At 35.9% G+C, this 19,625-nt stretch overlaps 1 protein-coding gene across 1 annotated transcript in view; it reads left to right on the top strand.

The window, feature by feature from the left end:
- The first annotated feature begins 1,175 nt into the window (after positions 1-1,175).
- LOC121419712 overlaps positions 1,176-19,625 on the top strand; it is a 33,658-nt gene continuing 15,208 nt past the window's right edge. The window contains exons 1-3 of the mRNA XM_041614169.1: positions 1,176-1,288; positions 7,494-7,639; positions 12,427-12,601. Coding sequence (XP_041470103.1) covers positions 12,427-12,601 — 175 coding nt within the window. The 5' untranslated portion in view covers positions 1,176-1,288; positions 7,494-7,639. The remainder of the gene's footprint in view (positions 1,289-7,493; positions 7,640-12,426; positions 12,602-19,625) is intronic.

Raw genomic sequence — 19,625 nt, 5'->3', positions numbered from 1 at the left:
TGTAGGTGTGTGTGAGGGTGTATGTGTGTATGTGAGGGTGGGTGTATGTGTGATTTGGGGGGAGGGAAAATGAAGTTTTCCTTTGGGATGGGTGATTCTTTGGGATGTTTTTTTTTTTTTTTTTACTCGTCTATTTTTTTTTTGATTTGCTTTGTTTTTGATGAGTGCAAGCCAAGTAATTTCATATAGTTTTAAATCATTGTTGAATATTTGATACATGAAAGGAAAAGTGTTAGGCATATTATATGTATTTTTTAAGGGGATCCTAGTGTCAGTATATCTATTTGTTTATTGGTTTGTTTTGGATTTGGGTCTCCTTTGTTTGTTCTTTCTTTGTATTCCATGTATAAATCGCCCTCCACAAATGAGCAAGGGAAGACTTTTTGTTTGGGGCGGGGGGGGAGGAGTGATGTTTCAACCATTTTTATAACTGATTTCATTGTTTCTCCTTTAAGTTATATATGATTTACGCTTGTATTAAGTTAGTGAAAAAAAGTCAAAATATGAAATGTAAAATATTATTTTATGTGTTTTGAAATGTTAAATTGAAATGTTATATTTTTGTTCATGGAATCAGAATAAAACAGTATGAAAAAAAAGTGTGTGTGTATGTGTGGGTGGGTGTGTGTGTTTATATTCAAAACAAAAAAAATATTCAAAACAAAAAAAAAAGTATGTGAGTCCGATTGTGTTTTGTTTGTGCTGGTGCTTTAACGGGGGGGGGGTGTTTTGAAGACAGATTAAATTACTTCTCACAGACCTTCAGTGAAATTATGTTGCATGTTCATGATGTTTAGACAATTATCAATGATGTACTTCTTTTTATATGAAAAATTAAAATGTTTTGTTGTACACTGTACTTAAATATATAAGTTCTTTTTGAGGGGGGAAATGAACATTAATCAATCAACACTTTTTGTTTCGATCCGTTCGATCTTTTTGGGTAAAAAGAATCCCAAAACAACCCAAATAATCCGTTTTAAATCGTAGACTTTCTTATGTTTACACCTATAGTTGGGTCACGAGCAAAGGGTCGCACCCATTTTTCCCAGGCACACGTCCCACAGGAGCAGACATATCGCCAAAGATAGTAGTATCTTTGATACCACGCATGCTCATTCCAAGGAGGGAGATCCCCGAAAAAAAAATAAACTTCTCGCGTCGTCGACGTTCGTTCTCTCTGTATCCGTGTTCGGCTGTAGACGGACCGGTGTGGAAAGATCCCAAGATCTTCTGGCTTTTCTCTTCTATTTTGTGTCTAATTTGCTTTTTAGGCTCATCAGGAAAGGTAGGTTCTGTAGTAATTAATTTTGGCTTCATTTTGTTAATTGTCGTTTGTTTGCATGTCGCAGCGCTTCTTAATGTTTGAAGCTTTCGGTACCGGTAGCTGTAAATTGCTACTGCTCGTCAGTATGTGCAGGCCCGAGCTCCGGCCCCCGATCCGTCCGGTACCTGGTGCTTGTTGTTTTTATTACCGTAATGCTACTCACCAGATCTACATTGTATATATTGAATACCATGGCATGCTCTATTTATTGTCGTCCTTGGCTGGTTCAGAGACTGTACCTACACAGTTAAGCCTAAGACAGGAATAACCTCGTTTCTGGGGATTTATTCAACAAAGTGAGCCAACACAGTACAGTTCAGCGGAACAACCAAATTTAAAAATACAGAGAGAGACTGAAGCTTTTGTGAAGTTTTGGTCTTAGTACTATGGTGGTCCCGAAGTCTGCGCACCTAACGAGTTCAGATTTAACCAGAGATGCGAAGTTCAAAGACCAGCTATGCGTGAGATATTCTGTGAATCTGAGCACTTGTTCACTGCTACCACCCTGCCTGTGGGCAATCAACATGTAGGATTAGGTGTAGGATTATGGTATGCCAATGTTGTACAGAGCACACACATTAAAAAATCACTAAAATATCACTTTTGTGACCAAAATTACTAATTTTCATAGAGTTGCAATTTATTTTACATTAGTAACTTGGGAATAATTTTTGTATTCACCAGAGCACTAAAAAACTTGAATTTTGGGCATATTTTTTTGTCCGCCCTCTATTGGTGGAAAGTAATATGGCAAGAAAATTTTCATTTTTTGATCTCTATTTTTAATTAAGAAAAATATAATTCAAAGAATCAAATTTAAATAAGAGTCAAGTTGTATGAAAAATAGGTGTAATGGAAACTGTCAGTGTAAAAAAATCAAGCATTTGCCCCAAAGAAAAAGAAAATAAGCCAAACATTGCCACCCTTATTTTGCCACACATGGAGATATTTAAGTGAGAACAAGGTTATATCATAACCTTGTTCATTGAATGAGTGAAACAGACATTGTGTACAATGTATATGGGAATAGGCTGTGATAGTTGCGTGAGACAGAGATTTGAGGGATGAACAAGAGTCCAAAATGCTTGAGTCTCACGCATATTAATGCGTGATGCTTGGTAGCTCTGATTTAACATGAATTTCATTTTATTTCCAAAAATCTTTCAGTTGATAATGTTCCTTATATTATTATGAGTTAGTGTACCAAATATCTCAGAAAAATTTTAAAGAAATAGGCCTATATATAATAGGCTTATGTGATTAATATTTCTAGATAGATGGCGCTATATAAATGCCTATTATTATTATTTGTAATCTTACTAGTTTATACACATATTGGAGCGTTGTGGCCCAGTGGATTAGTCTTCGGACTTTTAAACAGAGAGTCGTGGGTTCGAATCCCAGCCATGGCGTAAGTTCCTTCAGCAAGAAACTGATCCACAAATGGGTACCGGTAGGAAGTAATTCCTTAAAAAGCTGTGTGCGCTATGAACGCCTACACTGTAGCCTAGCCTGGTAATATAGGAGCGCCTTGAGCACCTAACAAGGTGGATATGTGCACAATATAAATACCCTACATATGTATATTATTATTATTATTGAATTTATTTTGATGTACAGTGTTTGAAATGCTTGAAATTTGAATGTAGATCTACACAGTAAAATGAAAATTACATTATTTCATCATAACTTGTTTTACAGCACTACTGAACTTTTGGTTGTTATTTGAAAGTTTAATCAGAGTTCAAATAAAAAATGCCCAACTGTTCACATTGCAATTTTAACAATTTGTTAAAACTTTAAACAATACCTAGACCTAGTCAATCAATTCATGGTAGTAAAGCACTTGACTTTGGTATATAAATTTGATCAATAGGCATTGGAACCAATAGTCTTTTATAGTTCAACTAGTAAAGCTGTACTTGTAGTACCGTAACTTCAGATCTCTTTGTTGACTTTGTGTACATTTTTATTTTTCCAAAGGAACTGTTGCTGTGCTAGCACCCTGAGCCTCTCTGCACTCTGCCTGCACTCAGTAATTTAATTTAATTAAAATTAATTTAATCATTGGAAACAAATTTGTAATTTTCCACTTTTGCATTAGATATTTAGATTTGATTTAGAAGCATATCCTTCTGTAATGTGCTCTTGTGTTCTTAATTGTTGAAATACTTGTATGTGCAATAGACCAGTTCGTAGTTACCTCATGGACAATTTTGGTTAAATGACCTTTCATTTCTTTCATTATGATAGGCAGATTTCAAAGCAAGATATTATGTAAGCTTGCCTTACATAGCAGGATGAAGAAATTGAATAGACCAGGTGACTAGAATAGCACACAAATGAACACTTTATGAAGGTATTTGTTGCATTCCTACTTTGAATGCATATCATAGCATGTTGCACAATGTACTTGGCAAACTGTGAAATACCAGTCGTTCGTGGACGCATTGTTGTTTTTTGTGGATGTAAAAGAAAACCACAATTCAAAAGAATATATGAATAATCAAGACATCAAAGTTGGTGCTTATCTCATTAGATTTTAAACCACCATGTCACTTCAGTACAAATGACCTTCCTCTGATCATGCGTAGAATCTTTTGATCATGCGCAGAAAGGAACTACGAACTGGCTTATTGTAGTGGGGTAAAATTGCATTTTATAAATAATGAAATTAATGGGGTGGAATCAGAAAATTTGATAATGATGATTGGAATGATAGTGATGAAGGTGATGATGATAATTTGGAAATATGGAGAAGAATAAAGTGGAGAAAAAGAGACTGATGGGGAAGAAAAAATGGAAAAATAAGAAATTTATTTTCATATATAAATTCAGCATTGAATACTCCCCATTCATTTAAGCCAGTCAATTACTGGCTTTTACTAGATTTCACACATATCTAAAGGTCAAGTCCACCCCAGAAAAATGTTGATTTGAATCTAAAGAGAAAAATCAAACAAGCATAATGCTGAAAATTTCATCAAAAATCGGATGTAGGCCTGCATGTAAAATAAACAATTTATGACATTATAGAATTTGGCTTTGTTTTCACAATATGCACAACTCAGTGATACGCAAATGAGAGATTCAATGACGTCCTTCTTAATATTTCAATTTTTACAGATACATGTACCTGTAGGACCACCATGACTAAATCATAAAATGTTTAAAAGAACTTCATTTCACATGTTCAGGGAAGAATAAAACACTGTTTCATATTAATGACAATCAGGAGAAAATTAGAATATTTCATACAATGAAATACAAAAGAAATAGTGAGTGTGTGACGTCATCAGTCCCCTCGTTTTCTTATCAACCAGGATGTGCATTTTGAACTATAGTGAAATTAAGGGGAAATTAAAAATGTCATAACTTTCTTATTTTGCATCCAATTTTAAAGAAATTTTCAGTGCTATGCTTGTTGGATTTTTCTCTTCATTAAATGAACATTTAGTTGGTGTGAACTTGTTCTTCAACCGTAAATCCTGAATACTTTCAATAAAAGTGCCCTCCCTTTCTGCTGCCCCTGCAATTCATGCAAAAAAAGCCACACATATATGTATTAGGCTCTATGAACTTGTATTTATTTCTTTTTGCATACCATAGTGCTAAACAAATAAAGTCTGTTAGTTACAAATGAGTTCTTACTGATAGTGTTGAATTGATAATAAATTCCAATTACCTGGCAACTTATTTATTTATTAATACCAGGTTACCTACAGTATACAGAGAAAGAAATTGTTGAATTGTCTCTTTGGACAGTTTTACCCATTCGTTTTCATCACACATGGTCTACTCCTACCTCATCTTCAATCTTTCCCTTCCCTATACCATGTGAGTAAGAAAAATTTGACGTGTCACAGACCCCTAATTCAAAGGTCAAGACAGTCCACCCCATGTTGATTTGAATATAAAATAGAGAAAAATCAATCTATACATTTAACACTGAAAATTTCATAAAATCAGATGTAAAATAAGTCATTTTAAAGTTTCGCTTATTTTTCAAAAGACAGTGATACATGTATGCAAAATTCAGTGTCATGCAAATGAGACAGTCGATGATGTCCTTCACTCACTATTTTTTTTTTTTTTTTTTTTTATTGTTTGAAATAAACAATATTTCATTTTCTACATGTATATTTGACACTAAGGACCAACTTGACTGAACCAATGTAGTATAAACATGTTCAGGGAGGTATTAGTCATTGATTCACTTGACAATGGGGAGAAAATAAGAGTATTTCATATGTAAAAAATAAATAGTGGATGATGTCATCAGTCTCCTTATTTGCATACTGACCAAGATGTGCATATAACTCTCAAGTGTGAAATTTAAAGCAAAACTAAGTTGAAATGTCGTAACTTATTCTGATTTTGATGAAATATCATCAGTGTTATGCCTGCTGGATTTTTCTCTTTTAATACAAATCAACTTTTGGTGGTGGGGGGGGGCTTGTCATTTACAAAGAAGTTGTCATGAATGTATAATATTTACATATGGCTGGAAAGAGTATCTTCTCCCAAATAATTTGATACCATATTTATGTGGTATGTCTTCACGCTTGAATGACCGGGAGGCATTCATTCTTTCTTCCTTTCTTTTTCTTTTTTTTCTTTGTGTCTTTCTGTCCCTGTTCCTTTCTTGTTGGTTTCCATATTTCTTTCCATCTGTCTTTTGTCTGTTTCTAATGTTTTTCACCCTCACTTGTTCTAACCCTCTCTGTCCCTCCATCTATTTGTTTTTCTCTTTCCCATAATTCTTTCCTTGGATATGCACCCCCTCCCCCTCTCTCTCTCTCTCTCTGTCTTTTCTCTGATTGCTTTTATATTCTCCCATTCTAGCACTTATCTTTCTATTTTATGTTGGGTGCCTCATTTTAAGACTTATTTTGTCTTCTTAGGCTCCCCCACAGTAATGTACATTTCTTTGTATTACTTTTGATCAACTCGGTTCACTTTCCTTTTTCAATTATATTTGTTTCCTATTCTGTACATGTTTGTAATGTTTTTTATATTATTGTGGAAATAAATGATTTGATATGATTTGATTTGAAACTACTTTATTTATTCTCAGATATTGTATTGAGAGTGTAAGTATAATCAGTACAAATGATGAATTTACTTAAAGGACAAGCCCACTCTAATATCAGGTTGATTTGTGCCAAGGAAATAAAACCAATATTTCTTCAATTTTTCAAACACCATTCCTAGCATAAACCAGCAGCTGAATGAGGTCATCTTTAAACAATTTTCAAGAGATGGAATTTAAATAGTCTTTGAAGTAAATAAATTGATTTGCTTGATGCTTACTATGTTTCTCAAATGAAATCATTAATAAAATTTTATTTATATTTTTCTCTAAATTAATACACTGCCAATTACTGAAAGCTATATTGTATTTTATTATTTTCACTTATTTTTCTTGTATTTTTGTTGTTTTCCAACAATATACATATTATTATGTAAATTCAGATTATCAGGTAATGACATATCAACGTCAATGTATTTCTTATTTATTCATTTATTAGGTCTTTTATACAGGGTAGCCCTTTCAATCTCAAGTATTCTGCCAAGGAGCCCTGTCTATACAAATAAAAACATTAAAAATATACACAAGAAATTACAAAGTAAAACCTTACATAATAATGCATGATAATAATAAACAAAACAAAATAGTAATATACTTCAGATATTAATCTGTACAGCCCTGTATATATACCAATTTCTGTCGTACAGTTGTCTATATGTGGGAATCAAACGTTTCTCTCTTGTACACTTACTAACTACATGTACCTCCCCACCTGGTGCTCTCAACTTACTAACTACATGTACCTCCCCACCTGGTGCTCTCAACCAGATGCTTCAAGTACGGCAAACAACCGCCGTGATTTATCGGATCAATGTTTGCTGTAAAATGAACTCGAGTCCTCTCTCCCCTCTGAGAGCTAATTACATACATCGGACCAATACTGTATTAACACGTTAATCCTGCCACATCATATTCCTATCCAAGCTAAGATCCACATCATCACCATAAATCGTCGCTCGATCCTTCTCAAGTTATCGCCACGTGGGATGTACATGTATACTCTATGAATTTTTCAGTGGGTTTTTGACACCGTGTGAGATTTATTGAGGAACCTTTTGTTTGCTTCATTTTCAGGCTTTATATATGTATAGGACAGGGTTTGACATTCAGTGGTGTTCCAAACAATAGAAACAGTTTTATGTGAGGTGTAGAGCAGTTCACATCTGCACAACTATTGGCGTGTGTGAAATCAATAGAAGAAAGAGTTTTCTGCTATTCAGGTAAGTGTTACAGACTACATGTAGGGCTTACTTTTTTACACACATAATTGATAATGTGGGGGTTACAAAAAGAGTGCTTGCTTCACAAAGCGAAATGCTGAAAATTTCATCAAAATCGGATAACAAATAAAGTTCTTGTATTTTAAAGTTTATCAATATTTTGTGAAAACAGTTATGCACATTGACATGAATATTCATTAGTTGGGCTTGATGATGTCATATCCGCACTTTCCTCTTTTTTTCAATGCTATTTCATTAAATCAGAAAGGTTTTCTTTTTTCATACATGTGCAAATGATGTGTCTCCATTATGATGAAATAAGTTGCTGCAATAAATAACTGATGCACTAATAATCAGTTGTCAATCCAATTGTTTTAGTTCTTGGTGGAAAAATATTGAATAAACCTGATTTCATATACAGTGTAATAAAATAAAAAAAGAACAAATGGGGATATGACATCATCATCCCACCTAATGAATATTCATAAAGACATGCCTAGAACTGTTTCACCGGAATGATGCAAATCTTTAAAATTCAAAACTTTGTTATTTGTTATCTGATTTTGATCAAATTTTCAGCAATTTGCTCTGTGAATTATACTATATTTATTGAGATAAAAATACTTCCAGCCTGGACCACCATAAATAGAGCATGATGGAGCAGTCCACATACACAAATTTTGCTGTTTATAAAAAAGGGTTTTGTGCTAATAACCAGAGGTAATTTGTACTGTAGTAATCTTTGCATAAATTATGTTTCAAGCAAATGACCTCCTAGAGTATGACCCTGTAGTTGTTCACATTTAGGCTTTCATGAATTATGTTTTTATTGTTTTTGTCTCACCTGCATAGCAGAGTGAGACTATAGGCGCCGCTTTTCCGACGGCGGCGTCAACATCAAATCTTAACCTGAGGTTAAGTTTTTGAAATGACATCATAACTTAGAAAGTATATGGACCTAGTTCATGAAACTTGGCCATAAGGTTAATCAAGTATTACTGAACATCCTATTACAGTTTCATGTCACATGACCAAGGTCAAAGGTCATTTAGGGTCAATGAACTTAGACCATGTTGGAGGAATCAACATCAAAATCTTAACCTGAGGTTTAGTTTTTGAAATGTCATCATAACTTAGAAAACATATGGACCTAGTTCATGAAACTTGGACATAAGGTTAATCAAGTATCACTGAACATCCTGCATGAGTTTCACGTCACATGACCAAGGTCAAAGGTCATTTAGGGTCAATGAACTTTGGCCGAATTTGGGGTATCTGTTGAATTCCCATCATAACTTTGAAAGTTTATGGATCTGATTCATGAAACTTGGACATGATAGTAATCAAGCATCACTGAACATTTTGTGCAAGTTTCAGGTCTCATGATTAAGGTCAAAGGTCATTTAGGGTCAATGAACTTTGGCCGAATCGGGGGTATCTGTTGAATTACCATCATAACTTTCAAAGTTTATTGGTCTAGTTCGTTAAACTTGGACATTAGAGTAATCAAGTATCACTGAACATCCTGTGCGCATTTCAGGTCACATGACCAAGGTCAAAGGTCAATGAACTTTGGCCGAATTGGGTGTATCTGTTGAATTACCATCATAACTTTGAAAGTTTATGGATCTGATTCATGAAACTTGTACATAAGAGTAATTAAGTATCACTGAACATCCTGTGTGAGTTTCAGGTCACATGATCAAGGTCAAAGGTCATGTAAGATCAATGAACTTTGGCCGTGATGGGGTTTTTTGTTGAATAACCATCATATCTCTGTAAGTTTATTGGTCTAGTTCATAAAAAGTGGACATAAGAGTAACCATGTATCACTGAACATCTTGTGCGAGTTAGAGTAGTTTTCAAAGTCAGCACTGCTGCTATATTGAACCGCGTGATGCAGGTGAGACGGCCAGAGGCATTCCACTTGTTTAGGAATATAGCAATGCTTAAAGAAATGTCACCAAATTTTGATTTTTTTTTTAATGAAACATTTTAACCACTTATTAGGAAGATTTTCTACTGAAGGGTTCCATGGCCATGCCTTTGTAGATAAGAAAAGGCAGGTATTTGAAACTCACTTCCTATGAGTTCCTAAATCATTACCCAACATAGATCTATACATACATTGCTTCTTCACTTTGCCATGAATGGTAAGTTCAATGTTAACAAGGCTCCAGTTACTTCATGGACAATTTTGGTCAAATGACCTTTCATTTCTTTCATTGCTATCTACATGTATAGGCAGATTTCAAAGCAAGATATTTGTAGCATTTCTACTTTGAATGCATTATTGCAATGACGTGAGGAAAATATGTCTTGTTCACGTTTCATAACCTTTTTTTATTCAAGATGCTAATTTCAAATTTACCTAGTATAGGCTAGTACTTATTAAAATAGTAGGGTCATTTTTACACACTTGATTATTGATGTTTTAACTCTGTTCTTAAATGTCAGCTGGTATTAAGACTGTAGAACTGTTCCCAATAATGTTTTCAATAATGCAAGCAGTCTTCTGCTATGTACACTACCTATATAGTAGGCCTACTGTACAGAGAAAGATGATAATCTATGGCTGTTCATACATGGTATTACTTGCCATAACAGTGGGAAATGTTCAAAATACACAATATTTTGATGTTTCAAAAGCAATATTTCATTTCGTTCCATTTTAATGGCGAATAATTGCTTATCTTGTGTTACCGAGCCCTGATGTACACATATATGCACATTATTCCCAATTAGTATGCATGCTGCTTTAATATCAGATATTCTCCCACTTTGCATTTTTATTTGTCAACCATATGGTCCTCATTAATAAAAGATCACTCTAACAATATTTTCTAACACTCCATTGTCTTCATGCAGCTACAGATTGCATGCAAAGCAGTCTATTGGAAAGGTATACATACGATACCTTGTAACCATGAAGCTATTGGGAAATGAGTTTTGAAAGCACTTGAGTGTGACATCATTTTAGTCTTTAGGTACAGAACCTTATTGAAACTTTGGTCTACAGGTGGCTCTTCATACAATACTACCACAAGTCTCTATAGGCTGCGCATTCGGTTTGCACAGCAGATTTTAAAAGTACTCTCTCATAGACTGTCCATAAATACACAAATTTAAAATGCCATTAGCTTCACATCCAACTTTGGTGAAGTATTCAGCATTATGTATTTTTTTTTAATCAAATCAATTTTCCCTAAGGACTGTAGTTCTGATTAGACCCTCCAAATAAAACTTCAATTTGCTAAACCAATGCTAGCAATGAGACAATAGATATTGAGGCCTGCTATTACGTACATGGGTATTTTTTTTATCACCTCGTTAGTATAGTTCTATAGTATTTTAGCGCAGTTATAACAAGTGGTGATCAGTATCATCAGACATATTGTAACATGCACTCCATACCATGCATGTGTATGCATGGTATGGAGTGATGAACAATCATGATAGGCAATCAATAACCACTAGTGATTAAGGAGAATTCATATGTGATTTATAAACACTGGTGATTATGATTGATAAAGTATGACCATTGAAGGTTGGGGGAACTCATGTACATGTATAAAGGCAGTATGTGTACCATCATGTACAATGTATACATGTATGTGGTCCGTAAGAACCCCTTTCATGCCTTGCCAGCCGTTTCCTCTAAAGCATATCGAACCAAAGATCTTGGGTTTGAGTCCACCCGGGGCAGATGACTAAAGCCAGTGCATTGTGTGTAAACGTCTCTACCATGTTTCATAGATGCAGGCTATGTTACAATGGAAAAACACTCCGTCCTTTGGATAGGACATTAAATGGAGTCCCCGTGTTGAGGAGAGTCACCACCTTTGCACGTTTAAGAACCCACTGCATTGTTCATAAAGAGTAGGGGGAAACCCCGGTGTAGTGGTCCACCTGCACTCCCCCAATCAGTTATATCGGGAGGAGAGACCTGCTGGTCATAGTGATTCAATATGCTTTTCACCTCCCAGGCACAGGTGCTGCCAAACAAATAAATTTATATAATTTTCACCCTTTTTCATTGACCAACCCATTCTCCCCCATTCATATATGAATTAAATATGATATCGATTGTAATGATAACAATAATTTAATCAAATCTTAGATTAATTACGATAATGAATCAAATAGTAAATGGTTATAAAATGATTGTATTACAATGATGACTGATTTGCCAATAACGTATATGTATTTACCCCAGGCATGTGATTTTTTTTCACGTATTTTGGATTGTGTTTCTAATTCCCATTTCTCATTATGTTATCATTTTTATGTACATGTATATTTTTGTATTTGTCTGAAAATCAGTAATTCGGCCTTTGGGCTGCAAATGATTTCTTTTGTTCAAATAAACCATTTCTTTTCTATTCTATTCTATATTAGCCTCTCATTTCAGGCATCTGTTCTCAGAGACCCATTGTTAATGTTAACTTCCAGTTATCAAGCATTCCCATTCGCGGACAGCCATCTGATTGATGTAGTTCTTATAGCCCCTCATCTCACAAACAACTTCCATTCTTGGGACAATGGTTACAGATGTTTTGAACCACATAACCCTCCCCTGATCAAATCCAAGTGCCCCCCCCCCCCCCACTTGAGGAATAACTTCTAAAAGGGGGTATAGTGAGATTAGACCAAATTGCTTAATTAGACCAAATGGCATTTCACCATGTAGGGTATTCATACATAGATGCCCAAAGTGCAAAATATACTTCTAAAAATTTATCATGATTTGTGTCTTGTCTTCTTCTTTATTATTATTATTATTATAGATGAAATTCAGCACAATGGCTCTTTCAGTCCCACTCGTCCTGCTTGCCATGTTGCTGGGTTTATGCCAAGCCAAAGTCAACTTCCCGAAGGACAACAGGGTGGATGTGGAGTTTCCTCCAAAGATCACCTACAGGAAAGATGGTGTCATTTCAACTGGGCATCTTAGACCATTTGGTAGGTGATGATCATGGTCGTTCTTGTGGTGGTGCTAAGGTGAAAATTAGACCCCTGTTACATCTGAAAGTTTCCTACCCGAGACCTGATCGAGTCCACTTGCAACCTTGACTGGATTATTGGTGGATTAGCTTCGCGAACGGACCGAGTCCGAAATGTGGTCTGTTTACATCACAGCATTCATTCTAGTCCGGCAGCCCAGGAGGTTTATTCAACCGAAAGCCGGACAAGCAAATGACCCCATAGCTGGATGGCATAGACCTTGAAGTTTACAAAAATGCATTGCTGCCGGGTTCTATGCGTGGTCTTCCCTCCGAAATGACGTAATATATGACGTCACTACAAAATGGCCCTATTTTACCATTTTGCAGACATTCTACACATAGCATGAAGTCAAGGGAGAATATCTCAGCCAAATCATGCTTGTTTTGTATGAAACTTTCACAATATATTGTTCAAGTAGTGCACAAGAGATATGCAAAATTTCACGAACAGAAATTATTGTTTACATATGCAAATTACGTAATGAAATTTGCATGTCATTACTTTTGGAGATTTCTCGCATAAAAATTTGTCAAAAATCGATTCAGAAATATATTTTCTTTTTTAGTGTACTTTATTGGATATTTTTCCTCTCAAGCATAATATCATTGTCTTCATCTATATCTCTACTTTAAGAAAATATATAACAGTAATTGAAAAAGTCATTATAGACTGTGATTTCAGCCCCCTTTCCAATATGGTGCGCACGTAGAAATCGTGCGTTTTTGGCCCATTTTCACCATATGGCTGAGGTGTGCGAATGATATGCCTACTTCATTGATGTTTCCTGCATTTTGCATGATATTAAATCTTCCAAACATCATGTTTTCCTCTTCATTATGTCTCTGGTGATCAATCAATGATTTCAGCAAAAATTGATTGCCCACTGGGCAGTCTATAGGCTACGTTTTCAGCCTAGTTTTCAACAACGAACCTATACCATGTATGACTGCATCGTTCTAGTCGAGTCGGATAAGGGGGTTTCTATGTACCATCAAAATATTTTTCACTCAATGTTTTGGTATTTGCCTAAAGTGTCTAGTTAATGAATCTTGATATTCCCTTCTCAAAATCGTGTCCAACGGAGTTCAAAATTGTTATCTTTGGCGGCCCTCTTGGACTTTTTTTAATGAAAATCATTTTTTCATATTTTATTGCACAAAGTCTGACAATGGGAAATTTTAAATCAATACGCATTTCACTAGGATTTGGATAGTAGAAATCGGTTGAAATTGTTTTCTGAATAGTCCGGTTAATATATTAAAAAAAAGAATTCATCAAAAATTTTGAACCAAAATGTTCATGTGCATTGACATCTATCTGTTTCATCTTGCATCCGATCGCCTTTGTTGATGTGCCTAACAGCAGAAAATAACGTACTTAGGTATGTATTACTTGTATCATGTGTATGAGGGTAAAATGCATTTTCTACACAAAGCAATTTTCATGATAATCAAATCTCTTGAAAAAGATAGAAGTTCGAGGCATTGCTCTGCATTTTCATTTTTCATGCAATTACTCTCGGGCACCTGAAAGCATAGTCCCACAAGAACCAGTAAAATGTTACATACAGTGCCATACCATTATCCATAGCTTGACTATTATGATATCTTGCTTTTCGGAGCCCCCAATGTGGTAAAATTTTGTTTTGAGTATGTAGTTTTTTTCCTTTAAATCACTTTTCTCTATCAGCTACATATAAAGAAATTGGGGCATTGCAAAGCGTACCCCTCAGGGGGCTGCCAAAGTCACCCAATCTTTTTTTCGTATCTTGCCAGTTTCTCGGAAAATTAGTAATTTTTAGGCAAACAGCGTTTCTGCCTGCGGTAAAGCCCTTGTTTTTGTTTTGTAACCACATAAAGATGACAAAGTAGGATCTTCTTTATCAGTTACATATGTCTATTTTCATTCTTTATTGTAATAAAATGCAATGTTTGAGCCCCCATTCAGACAAAAGGGCATTTCTGCTATATAGTAAAGCTAGCTTTGATTTTGGAAACCACTCGGAAATAAACGAAGAAGCTACATGTAAAAAAAGTGCTGGCACATCGACTGCTACCTTCTTCAGAGGCTCCAAGATTGGCAGATTTTCCCCATATTGGAAAAAATATGGAAAAGGGGTGGGTGACTTTCGGAACCCCCGGAGGGGATAGACTTTGCTGTGCAACCACTTATTAGCAGCAGATTGAAGAAAGTCTACTCCTTTAATTCCATGTAGTTTCAAAAGAATGAAACTTGCTTCACCATATAGCAGAAACGCTTTTTGCCTGAATGGGGGCTCGAAAATAGCACATTTTCCCATAAACAGGTAAAGTATGGAAAAAGGGTAGGTGATTTCGGCGACCCCATTAGGGGGGTATGTTCCAATATGCCAACACCTCTTTATATGTAGCAGATAGAGGAAACTCTACTCTTTCGTCTCCATATAGTTTAAAAGCAATAAGAGTAGTTTTACTACATAGCAGAAACACCTTTTGCCTCAATGGGGGCTCGAAAATAGCATATTTTCCCATAAATAATTAAAATATGAAATAGGGTAGGTGATTTTGGTGACCCCCTAAGGGGGTATGTTCCAATACGCCAACACCTCTTTATATGTAGCAGATAGAGGAAACTCTACTCTTTCGTCTCCATATAGTTTAAAAGCAATAAGAGTAGTTTTACCACATAGCAGAAACACCTTTTGCCTCAATGGGGGCTCGAAAATACCACATTTTCCCATGAATTTGCAAATTACGTAAAAGGGGCGGGTAACTTTGGCAGTTCCCAAAGGTAGTAGGCTTTACTGTACCAGGACTTCTTTATATGTAGCAGATAGAGGAAAGTCTACTCTTTCGTCTCCATATAGTTTGAAAATAATAAAGGTGGCCTTACTACATAGCAGAAACACTTTTGCCTCCATGGGGGCTCGAAAATAGCATATTTCCCCCAAAATAGTTAAATTATGAAATAGGGTAGGTGATTTTGGTGACCCCCTAAGGGGGTATGTTCCAATATGCCAACACCTCTTTATATGTAGCAGATAGAGGAAACTCTACTCGTTTGTCTCCATATAGTTTAAAAGCAATAAGAGTAGTTTTACTACATAGCAGAAACACCTTTTGCCTCAATGGGGGCTCGAAAATAGCATATTTTCCCATAAATAATTAAAATATGAAATAGGGTAGGTGATTTTGGTGACCCCCTAAGGGGGGTATGTTCCAATACGCCAACACCTCTTTATATGTAGCAGATAGAGGAAACTCTACTCTTTCGTCTCCATATAGTTTAAAAGCAATAAGAGTAGTTTTACCACATAGCAGAAACACCTTTTGCCACAATGGGGGCTCGAAAATAGCGTATTTTCCCATATTTAATTAAAATATGAAATAGGGTAGGTGATTTTGGTGACCCCTAAGGGGGTATGTTCCAATATGCCAACACCTCTTTATATGTAGCAGATAGAGGAAACTCTACTCTTTCGTCTCCATATAGTTTAAAAGCAATAAGAGTAGTTTTACCACATAGCAGAAACACCTTTTGCCTCAATGGGGGCTCGAAAATAGCATATTTTCCCATAAATAATTAAAATATGAAATAGGGTAGGTGATTTTGGTGACCCCCTAAGGGGGGTATGTTCCAATACGCCAACACCTCTTTATATGTAGCAGATAGAGGAAACTCTACTCTTTCGTCTCCATATAGTTTAAAAGCAATAAGAGTAGTTTTACCACATAGCAGAAACACCTTTTGCCTCAATGGGGGCTCGAAAATACCACATTTTCCCATGAATTTGCAAATTACGTAAAAGGGGCGGGTAACTTTGGCAGTTCCCAAAGGTAGTAGGCTTTACTGTACCAGGACTTCTTTATATGTAGCAGATAGAGGAAAGTCTACTCTTTCGTCTCCATATAGTTTGAAAATAATAAAGGTGGCCTTACTACATAGCAGAAACACTTTTGCCTCCATGGGGGCTCGAAAATAGCATATTTTCCCCCAAAATAGTTAAATTATGAAATAGGGTAGGTGATTTTGGTGACCCCCTAAGGGGGTATGTTCCAATATGCCAACACCTCTTTATATGTAGCAGATAGAGGAAACTCTACTCGTTTGTCTCCATATAGTTTAAAAGCAATAAGAGTAGTTTTACTACATAGCAGAAACACCTTTTGCCTCAATGGGGGCTCGAAAATAGCATATTTTCCCATAAATAATTAAAATATGAAATAGGGTAGGTGATTTTGGTGACCCCCTAAGGGGGTATGTTCCAATACGCCAACACCTCTTTATATGTAGCAGATAGAGGAAACTCTACTCTTTCGTCTCCATATAGTTTAAAAGCAATAAGAGTAGTTTTACCACATAGCAGAAACACCTTTTGCCACAATGGGGGCTCGAAAATAGCGTATTTTCCCATATTTAATTAAAATATGAAATAGGGTAGGTGATTTTGGTGACCCCCTAAGGGGGGTATGTTCCAATATGCCAACACCTCTTTATATGTAGCAGATAGAAAAAATTCTACTCTTTCGTCTCCATATAGTTTAAAAGCAATAAGAGTAGTTTTACCACATAGCAGAAACACCTTTTGCCTCAATGGGGGCTCGAAAATAGCATATTTTCCCATAAATAATTAAAATATGAAATAGGGTAGGTGATTTTGGTGACCCCTAAGGGGGGTATGTTCCAATATGCCAACACCTCTTTATATGTAGCAGATAGAGGAAACTCTACTCGTTTGTCTCCATATAGTTTAAAAGCAATAAGAGTAGTTTTACTACATAGCAGAAACACCTTTTGCCTCAATGGGGGCTCGAAAATACCACATTTTCCCATGAATTTGCAAATTACGTAAAAGGGGCGGGTAACTTTGGCAGTTCCCAAAGGTGGTAGGCTTTACTGTACCAGCACTTCTTTATATGTAGCAGATCTTGTCTCCACATAGTTTAAAAACAATGAAAGTGGCCGTACTACGTAGCAGCAACACTTTTTGCCTCAATGGGGCTTGAAAAAGCATATTTTCCCACAAATAGGTAAAATATGAAAAAGGGTGAGTGATTTCGACGCTCCCTGAAGGGGGTATGCTTGAGTATGCTAGTAGCAGATAGAGGAAACTCTACCCCACTTATCTCCATGTAGTTTAAAAAGAATGAAAGTGGCTTTATTCCATATCAGAAACGTTTTTGCCTTAATATGGGCTCCAAAGTGGCATTTTTTCCAATAAATGGGTAATAATGGTATTTGCCCTTTAACTTGGTCATGAAGCGTTACAGTATTGTCGGTATATTATATCCTCTTTCGTGTCGAATGCTGATATTTTGAAATAGTTGTTGATGTTAATGATTGAACAGATCAATGCTCATGCAAATTTTTGACCAAAATCATGCCCATTTCGGGATAAATTTTATTTCAAAATATATCATCAGAAAACGAATTAAATCGATTTCTACTATCCCAATCATAGAGAAATGCGTATTGATTAAAAGATTGTCCCATTGTCAGACTCTGTGCAATAAAATATGAAAATAATTGATTTTCATTTTTAAAAAAGTCCAAGAGGGCCGCCAAAGATATCAATTTTGAACCACGTTGGACACGATTTTGGGAAGGGAACATCAAGATTCATTAACGAGACACTTTAGACAAATACCAAAACGTTGAGTGAAAAATATATTGATGGTACACAGGAACCTTTATTCGACTCGACTACAACGATGCAGTCTTACATGGTATAGGTTCGTTGTTGAAAACTAGGCTGAAAACGTAGCTATAGACTGCCTAATGGCTATCAATCTGTGCTGAAATCATTGATGTATCACCAGATTCAAAATGAAGATGAAAATATGTTGTTTGGAAGATTTAATATCATGCAAAATGCAAGAAGCACTAATAAAGTAGGCATATCGGTCGCCCACCTCAGCTATATGGTGAAAATAGGCCAAAACGCACGATTTCTATGTGCGCACCATATTGAAAAGGGGGGCTGAAATCACAGTCTATAATGACTTTTTCAATAACTGTTATATATTTTCTTAAAGTAGAGATATAGATGAAGACAATGATACTATGCTTGAGAGAAAAAATATCAAATAAAGTACACCAAAAAAGAAAAATAAATTTCTGAATCGATTTTCGACAATTTTTTATGCAAGAAATCTCCAAAACTAATGATATGCAAATTTCATTACGTAATTTGCATATGATAAACAATAATTTCTGTTCGTGAAATTTTGTATATCTCTTGTGCACTACTTGAACAATATATTGTGAAAGTTTCATACAAAACAAGCATGATTTGGCTGAGATATTCTCCCTTGACTTCATGCCTATGTGTAGAATGTCTGCAAAATGGTGAAATAGGGCCATTTTGTAGAGACGTCAAATATTACGTCATTTCGGAGGGAAGACCACGCATAGAACCCGGCAGCAATGCATTTTTGTAAACTTCAAGTCCATGCCATCCAGCTATGGGGTCATTTGCTTGTCCGGCTTTCGTTGAATAAACCTCCTGGGCTGCCGGACTTCCTCCCCTATCGGTACTGTTTCGAGCGGTATCCGAATGCTGACTCCAAAGGGCGCTCTCGATCTAGGCTCTCAGTAATTTGCGCGCGCTAATTGAAGTTGTTGCCGATCATTTCCAGAGACCCTTTACCTTTACCCAGATTCTGGAAGAATGCTGATAATCCCAGCAGTCGTTGAAGATATGATCGACTTGAAAAGGATATGTTTAAAATGTTTATAATTCTTTCCCTCAAATCAAAGACTTTATAAATCACAATTCCCATGTCGCATGCCGCAAAACACCGAAGAATGACAGGGCTGGGGAGAGGATAGCGTGCGCTATGACGTAAATTGACAGCCTTGCGAACGGACTGATATAGGTTCGAAAGCTTGTGTGCGTTTACATCTACGAATCGGTGGACCGGGGCCGGCCCGATACCTACCCAAGACTACCTCTGGATGTGGTCTCAGGTAGGTTCGCTAAAAGGTGGCCCGAGGTAGG

Source organism: Lytechinus variegatus, chromosome 8 (assembly GCF_018143015.1).
Source record: "Lytechinus variegatus isolate NC3 chromosome 8, Lvar_3.0, whole genome shotgun sequence".
NCBI lineage: Eukaryota > Metazoa > Echinodermata > Echinoidea > Temnopleuroida > Toxopneustidae > Lytechinus > Lytechinus variegatus.
The sequence above is the reverse complement of the archived record's forward strand: the minus strand, read 5'-3'. Positions and strand labels throughout refer to the sequence as shown.